The sequence below is a fragment of the Haplochromis burtoni genome, unplaced genomic scaffold, assembly GCF_018398535.1.
Source record: "Haplochromis burtoni strain Fernald_Lab_line unplaced genomic scaffold, NCSU_Asbu1 Contig_172, whole genome shotgun sequence".
Taxonomy (NCBI): Eukaryota; Metazoa; Chordata; class Actinopteri; order Cichliformes; family Cichlidae; genus Haplochromis; species Haplochromis burtoni.
In genome coordinates, this window is record NW_024582533.1 from 1,104,904 (window position 1) to 1,113,369 (window position 8,466).

The following is an 8,466-nucleotide window of genomic DNA, read 5'->3' on the forward strand; positions in this document are numbered from 1 at the left end:
GATGGATGGATGGATGGATGGATGGATGGATGACAAATAACGATGAAGGACCACACCACCTGGAGGATTACCACACCAGTTATCTGTGTCATAACTTTGGCCAGCATCAAATAATCTGGACTAGTGAGGTTCAGTCTAAATATAACAGCAGATAGTTGTAATGCTTTTAGGGGATGAAACTGTCACCTAATGATTTTATGTTATTTCCTAATTTGGATAATACATTACCATTTATTTGAAGGAGTATTTTTTGTGCATATTTCAAATTCTCTTTATGTGGCTTTATTCATGTGATATTCAATCTTGTGTACTGTGCTTTTTTCAGTAGAACTGGTTTGATATGAATTCTTGGTACAATAAGACATTCTTCAGCCACTTATTGGGCACTCATTGAAATAAAAAATTGTCTGTTATTGACTTTTTTTTAAAACTTTCTTTCATAGTTTTTCAATGTTTGTTGCACATGCAGTTTCCTAGAGGGTTAGACTTACAATGTAGTCTTTCACTCCTGCAGAAAACATTTTTCTTTGAAGGGTTCAACAGCTAGAGGGGCTTTTCCTCTTTCAAAGAGAAAAAAGGAAAAAAATGCCTCTACAGAAAGCTCACAATGGCACAGAAGCTCAGCATGATGGACATGCTGAGCTTCAGAGAGCATTGCGAGTGTGTGATTCTTAGAAAGACAGGGGTCAGCACTTGTGCTAACTTGTCAGGCATGGTGGGTAAAGCTTCTCTGGGCTGGTGAAAGCAGCATGGTTACTGAGTTTTCATGTCTTCCAAATTAAACCCTCAGTTAGAAATCCCATAATCAGAGTCATGTCTCCCTCCCCTCGCCCCAAACCAGTCAGGACAGATGGCTGCCCCTCCCTGTGCCCAGTTCTGCAGGAGGTTTCTTCCTGTTAAAAGAGAGTTTTTCCTTCCCACTGTTGCCAAAGTGCTTGCTCATATATTATTATTGTATGGTCTTTACCTTACAATATAAAACACATTGAGGTGACTTTTGTTCCAATTTAGCACTATATAACTACAATTGAATTGAATTATTATAGTCTTCTTGCCAGTGGCCAGCAAGAGGGACCAAATGTCTAATTTAGCTTTTTTACCTTGATATAAGTTATGTGAAGCCTGGCCCTTGCTTGTATCTGCTAATCTTAACCCCATTCAAAGCTCCACTAAGAAATTCAACCGTAGAGTGTCTTGTTGTACATTCTCAGAACTGCTATCTTAGACCCAAACTTCTATTTTTTTTTCTTTGATATTCGACAGAAAAAAGCACATTTGCAATGCAGCAAAATAAAAGAGAAAAGAAAAGAAAAAACAGTGGACCTGGTTGTGATAAAAAGCCTGTGTGTCTTTCATTATGGGGTTGCTGCTTTTGGCGGCATGCCCAATCTCCTTTTCCCTCTTTCAATCTCCTCTTCCCTAGACCAATCTCTCCCTCACACTCATAAAAGTCAAAATCCTACAATTACTGTATGAAGCGCCATGGGGCGAGCTCGCAGAAATCCTTACAGCTGGTGACAACCTGTCCTCTCCCTTGCTTTTACTGCCTCCGTGTGTATTTCCTTCCCGTTTTTATGCCTCTCCCTCCCTGTTTTGTACCTTTCTTGCTATCTGCTGACCTGACCTTCACTCTGACTCTTGGACCTCCTCCCTAACATCTTCCTCTGTGAATCTATTTCTTCCCACATTCCAGGAATTTTTTAGTAAGATATGAAAACCACAATTATCACAGCTGCCAGATACTATCAGCTTCATCCCTTAAAATCTCGAGACAATATGTTATGCTTCACTCTCTCTCTCCTCCTCCTCCTCTTCTTTTCCCACCCAAGCATAACTTCCCCTCTTCCTCTCCTATGCCCCCCGTACTTTGTTAAATCTCTTCCTTCCACTTGCATTTTTTTATGTCCATCTCAAACAGTCTGTTACTTTTACTGCTTTTCCTTTCTTTCTCTTTGTCCCGTTCCTCGTCCCCACCCATGGGCATTTTCAAGGTGGTGACAGTAACAGATAAAAAGGGATGGAAAAAGAAACACATAGACTCGGGTGAGGGGCACACGCCCAAGTCTGGAGTGCTGAGGTCACCAAAACCAGACTTTTTCCCATAAGTGAGTGTGGGCCTCACTGCAAGATCTATGCAGTCATTGTGTTTCTTAACCATTTCCTGGCCTTGGGAACTTTTTTCACATGATAAGTAAGAAAAAAACACATTCTTGAGTTGTTCAGTCACAAAGGAGGTGAATAAAACAGGGATTTTAGGTCATTTTCACAAATAGGGGGGAAGCTCGGATGTTTCCGTTCATTAAAAGAAATTTAAAACATCTACTTAAAAAAAGGGTTTCCTTGTATTCCCTGGTTTAATTAGACTGAACGTCAGGGATAACCACATAAATGTACTTAACTGTGCATGCATTATTGAAAGCCTGTTCTTGGAGGATTACATTTTCAGTGACATGAAGCTAAATAAGAGCAAATTCCTGTGTTTCTAGAGGACAGTGTGTTCCTGGATAACGAGGAGGAGAGGAAGGAGTATGTGCTGAATGACACTGGGAGGATTTACTACGGAACGGAGAAACAAATCGGTGCTCGCACGTGGAATTTCGGACAGGTACAAGCTATGAAGAGCAAGCTTGGTTTCTAAGCTATCATTACACGATTATGACCCTGTGGCACTTACCCTGTTTGTTCCTGCTGAAGATGGAATTATTTTAAACTGTTCCCAGTACCTATATTTTCATTGTGTTTTTCAGTAGCTGGTAATTTCTGTTTAAAAACAAAATGTTTTCATTTTTTTTTTACAGTATTCAGTGTTCACAGGACAATTCTCCAAACTTTGGTTTCATAGTGAATTTTTTTCTTCATTGTAGTTTCATGAGGGAATCCTGGAAGCATGTCTGTTTATCATGGAGAAGAGTGAAATGCCGCCATCTGGTCGAGGGGATCCGGTCAACGTGGTCAGGGTCATATCTGCCATGGTGAGCTAATATACAAAAGATAGATGTTTTTTCTAGAAAAAGTAGGGAAAAAATACAGGAAATGCAATGACCGTGTCACTGTGTCCTTTTTAGATAAATGCTCAGGATGACTACGGTGTTCTAGTTGGAAACTGGTCAGGTGATTACTCTGATGGAGTCTCACCTACGGCGTGGAGCAGCAGCGTGGAGATCCTGAGGAAATACCACTCGACCAATGGAACGCCTGTGTCATATGGACAGTGCTGGGTCTTCTCTGGGATCACTACAACAGGTGATTATGAGGAAAAAAACATTAAAAAGGAAGGGTGCTGGATGGCTGAGAGAAAGTTAAGAGTGTGTCTGTGGTGAAACCTTAAACTTTAGTAGGCAGTCGCAAGCCTTAGAAGGCATGCGAATGGATTGTACTGTATGTTCGGCTTGTGTGTGTAAAAAAGCTGCAAAGAATACCCAAGAGTGGGTCTTGGTGTGGATGTCAATTTAATTACAAATCCACAAATTTATTATAATCATGGCTTTTTGTCAGTCTGTGTCTTTGCATTAGCTCTCACAGTAACTCTGTCATAGAGCACTTCATATTCACTGTGTGTGCATCCAGGGAAGCTTGCATGATAGCTAGCTGACCCTAGCACATAATATTGCCCCTGACAGCAAGTCATAGCTTTTATGCACTCCAAATACCTTGCATTGGCATTCTTAACATACCATCTATATTTGTCACAGATAGAGCCACATGTGTTGCTTTCATTCAACCAGAATAATGAAATTCCTTGCTGCCTAAAGTATTACCATCTGAAAATCTAACTCAAGTATCAAATGGCCTTGCAGAAATAAATTTTAATTGATCTATTTATATCTGTGTCTTTGGTTTTAGTGCTGCGCTGCCTTGGCATTCCTTCCCGCAGTGTGACCAACTTCCAGTCAGCACATGATACCGACGTATCCCTTACTACAGATGTATACCTTAATGAGAATTTGGAGCCAATTGACTATCTCAATAGAGACTCTGTTTGGTAAGATATAGAGCTTTACGTAGAATGGCATCCTGCCATGAAAATCATCTAAACCTAAGCTAAAGAAATGTTCTAAAATGTTCTTGAAAATCCCCAAGTTGAAATTTCTTTTAAAAGTGCATAGGATTGTCTTGTATCTATGTGTTCTTTTATGCTGTATTACTGGTATCCTACAAGAGCCCTTAGACATTCTGTCTGCATTTTCCATATCCCTATAACTGCCTGAACACCCGTTCACTATAACTGTGGAACAGGGCACATGTTGTGAATGTAGCTAATGTAACAAAAACTAAACCCATATCCTTAATTCCTATTAAATTGTTAAGATGTGTTTCACTTCTACAAAAATTGCCAGCTATGTTTAAAGTCAGTAAAATATATCTACAAATGCCACCAAAAGTCTCTAATGAACACTTTGCATTTTATACAAAAAATTAAAGTGTAAAATTGTGGCATATAAACAAGCTAACTGCTTTATGCTAAGCTAAGCTAACTACATGCTAATTGTATTATTATATTAACCTAAAAGGAACAGTTTAATTTACTTAAATTCAAAATACCTAAACTCTGTCTAACTGTAGGAATTTCCACGTATGGAATGACTGCTGGATGGCCAGACCAGACTTACCTCCAGGTAATGGAGGCTGGCAGGCCGTAGACGCCACTCCCCAGGAAACTAGCCAGGGCACCTTCCGCTGTGGCCCTGCTTCTGTGAACGCCATCCGCTCTGGCCATGTCTACCTTAAACATGACACGCCGTTTGTCTTTGCTGAGGTGAGTGCGTGTTCTTGAACTGAACTCTTTGTTGTTTTGCATGTACTAGATATAGATATGTAAGAATTTCAGAAGTGGTCTTTGCAGCTTGAACCGTCAGCAAAAGATGAATCACGTAATCATATGTAAAAAGGGTAACCTGTTCTGTTTGAGCTTATTGTGTTTATTGGTATTTTTCTGGCAGGTCAACAGTGACAAAATTTACTGGCAGAGAAACCTGGACGGCACATTTAAACAGATCTACAGTGAAAAGAAAGCTGTCGGCCACTGCATCAGCACCAAAGCGGTGGGCTCTGATAAGCGGGCAGATATCACATCCTTGTACAAACATGAAGAAGGTACTGGCAGCTTTTTTTTACTTGTCTAATTGTAAGTCTACCTTAGACTGATGTTCCAGAAACAGACAGAATCATTTCTGCACCACCTGGAAATATCTTAATAAGCAGTGATTTAGTCCTGTCATTCTCTATAGATCATTTTGTTGAACTTATTCAACCCTCATCAACTGTTCACCTGCTCTCCACAATTCTTTAAATATAGCTCTCTGTTTGTTTTCATTGGAAAGACTTTGCACCATATCTCTTGCATATGTCAGTAAATCCTGAAACCTCTGACAGAATGAGGTGCACTTACATTCTCCTCCCTCTACTAGATTCAGAAGAAGAACGCATTGCAGTAGAGACTGCAAGTCGCTATGGCAGCAAGCCAGATGTCTATTCCACACCAGTGGCAGAAGATGTGTCAGTGGAGGTAAAGGTGGATGGCGAGGGACCCAGGGTGGGTGCTGATGCCCAGTTGAAAATTCTGGTGAAGAATCTAAGCTCACAGCCCCGCCAGGCAACAATCCACAGCCAGGTGGCTGTCATGTACTACACTGGAGTGCTGAAGGGCACCATCAAGAAGGAGCAGATGCCTGTGGAGCTTTCGCCTAATGAAGGTTGGATTTCGAGCTCAATTATGAAGCTGCACTATCTATGTAGGGTTTTGGTCTTAGTCGTTATTGTCAAAACCTCTTCAGTACAATTTGATGTGAAATTAGCAACATCTAGGCCCAGTTAGAGTAAAAAAGATGATACGTTTTGGCGCGATTAGGAGAGCCTCACCTCTGTGATTAACAATTGCTACCTTTTGTTTGGATTTTCGCTTGCTTATCAAGACTGGTTTCAAACAAACCCAAGGGTGAAAGCTAAAACGCTAAACTCAAGGCTTTAAAACAATAGGACAAAACTTCCATCTTTTAGCTCTTGCTGCTCTCGCATCACAAAAAAAAAACAAGTTACTAAAGGTCTGGAAAACTTTATTCATAAATGAAAGGTAGATGATGTGAAATACTAACATTTTATGTCATGTTCAATTAAATTAGTTTGTTAAACAATTATTTTAATCTAAAAAGTGTTAAAGTAAATAAAGGCTAAGAAGATAAAACTGTGTGATACTAAATCAAGCAACAGTCATTTTATTACTCATAACTGCAGCTCTTTGTTTAGCTGTGAAAAAAGATAAGGTAACAAGAGTTTTGTTAATGCACAGTCATGAAGAAAATTGGGGACAGGATCATTTTTAATCAAACTGAAACCTGAAGTGGAAAATCAAACTTATTTTCTGAAACCTTTACATTGTGCTTAGGCTAGGCTAGCTCGTCCTGTGGGAAGTTACTTGAGCCAAGCTAACTAGCAGCTAGCTGCTGTTCCAAAATGTCTAAGCATTCATTTAAATTGAAAACAACAACAACAAAATTTGCTTTTTTTCCCATCACATAGAGAAAACCATTGACTGGGTCCTGCCCTACCAACAATACCAGAGCCAGCTGGTGGATCAAGCAGCCTTCATGCTAACCCTGTGTGGAAGAGTCACTGAAACGAAGCAAGTGCTAGCTAACCAGACAACTTTCAGGCTTCGCACACCTGACATCACCATCACAGTAAGATTTCATTTTCCCCCCCTTATTCATACAGTGAGCATTATTTTAACACAACATGCATAACATTTATTTCTATTAAAGGTATCCCTCTTGACTAATTTAACTCTTTCTCTGGCAGCCTATTGGAGACGCCGTTGTTGGTAAAGAGATGGCTGCCAAGATTACTTTCACCAACCCCCTGCCATCTACACTGAAGGGAGTGGTGTTCAGAGTGGAGGGCCTGGGCCTTCAGGAGGGCCATGAGGTGGTCGTGGGGTAAGAACAAGTCTTTCTCTTTTTTGCCTCCCTTTCTCTTCCACTAACATTTTTGTGTCGAGACTAACGTTTCATTTCATCTTGCCCCTCTCAGTGACGTCGGTGCCCACTCCAAAGTGACGCTAACAGAGCACTTCATCCCCTCCCAACCTGGACCCAGGAAGCTGGTGGCGTCCCTCGACTGTGAACAGCTTTCACAAGTGCATGGAGTGGCTGACATTGTTGTTCTTGAACAATGAAAGGCACCACAATGATCAGCTTCTCGCACAACACTTATTTCTTATAAAATATCAACTGACAATGCCTCATCATATTAAGTGTGCTAAGTTCCCGTATCTTGAGCTATACTGTTTGTTTTTTTATTGCAGAAAATGTTTAATTTTTGATATTCATAAAACTATTAATAGATGATTTACTGTAGCATTATCAGTATTACTACTATTTTTACATTTTAAATAACAGAAATTCACACTTGTGTCTTGCTGTGGAAGAATTGTAATAGACGTGTGACAAGGTGCTTTTTGACTAACAAGGGTTTGTATCCTTAGACTTCTAAAACAAGTCCATTTGAAGACACTGAACAAAACCTGTGAAGGTGCAGAAAGTCAGGCAACATTGAGCTAATGTAAATATTATATATGTTGCTAGTCATAATGTGAAAACCGTTGTCTGACAAAATGAACCTCACATGGCTTATATGAAGGGAGGGAACTGTGACGTGCTTGGAAAGGGAACGATGCTGACTTTGGCAAATGTAACGTTTAAATGTACCAATTCAGAAAACAGAAAATGATGTCGTCTGCAAGGACACAGATTACCACTTATTTCAACTGTCAAATGAAATGAAAAGTCCGCCTTTATTAAAAACCCAAACCCCTCAAATGTCTGCATATCCGAAACGAGACCATTTATCTACTTGGAATGTTTTGGGTTTTCTATCATCTGTGCTGTGTCTTTAATAAAAGTCACACTAAAATGATGTTGCAGCTCTTTATTAAACAAGCCTGTGCTGGTTAAATCCGATGTAAGCCTCTCAGAGGAAACAGGAAACTTTCCACTTTTGCAATTGAACAATGTTTTATGGTGCAAAAAAAAGAGAGTGACTAATTTCAGCCTTACAAATTATGGTGGGTGACACACCTTTACTGCGTTTCACCAATCAGGATGAGTAATGTATTCCCAGGTACTTAAAGCTGACTGTGCTAAGGCAGTGGCTCATAGTTTTAGCATTCTTTACAGAGAAATACTGCGCCCTTTCTGTCACTCGACTTGTTTAACAGCTCTAATTTGTAGCTCTCTTTCACATTCAAGGCATTAGAAAATGTACGAGTTCATAAAGGAAGTAATCGCTGTCATTGAAGCCATCAGAGAAAGATGTCAGATCCTATTCCTTGCAGTGCTATGAACTCACGTATTTCCTGAATTCCAGTTCATCAAGCATTGTGACGGTGGGCTTGTAGGACAGTTTGAAGTGGAATTTGAAACATTTTAAAAACTCAGGTTTTAAAATTCATCTGAATGTTAATGTAGCGTA

General features: G+C 39.9%; 1 protein-coding gene across 1 annotated transcript in view; it reads left to right on the forward strand.

Moving 5' to 3' along the window:
* tgm1l1 (transglutaminase 1 like 1) overlaps nt 1-7,911 on the forward strand; it is a 15,327-nt gene extending 7,416 nt beyond the window's left edge. The window contains exons 5-14 of the mRNA XM_005933639.3: nt 2,487-2,605; nt 2,865-2,972; nt 3,066-3,243; nt 3,844-3,982; nt 4,564-4,756; nt 4,941-5,094; nt 5,409-5,693; nt 6,517-6,677; nt 6,796-6,932; nt 7,027-7,911. Coding sequence (XP_005933701.1) covers nt 2,487-2,605; nt 2,865-2,972; nt 3,066-3,243; nt 3,844-3,982; nt 4,564-4,756; nt 4,941-5,094; nt 5,409-5,693; nt 6,517-6,677; nt 6,796-6,932; nt 7,027-7,171 — 1,619 coding nt within the window. The 3' untranslated portion in view covers nt 7,172-7,911. The remainder of the gene's footprint in view (nt 1-2,486; nt 2,606-2,864; nt 2,973-3,065; nt 3,244-3,843; nt 3,983-4,563; nt 4,757-4,940; nt 5,095-5,408; nt 5,694-6,516; nt 6,678-6,795; nt 6,933-7,026) is intronic.
* Nucleotides 7,912-8,466: the final 555 nt, after the last annotated feature.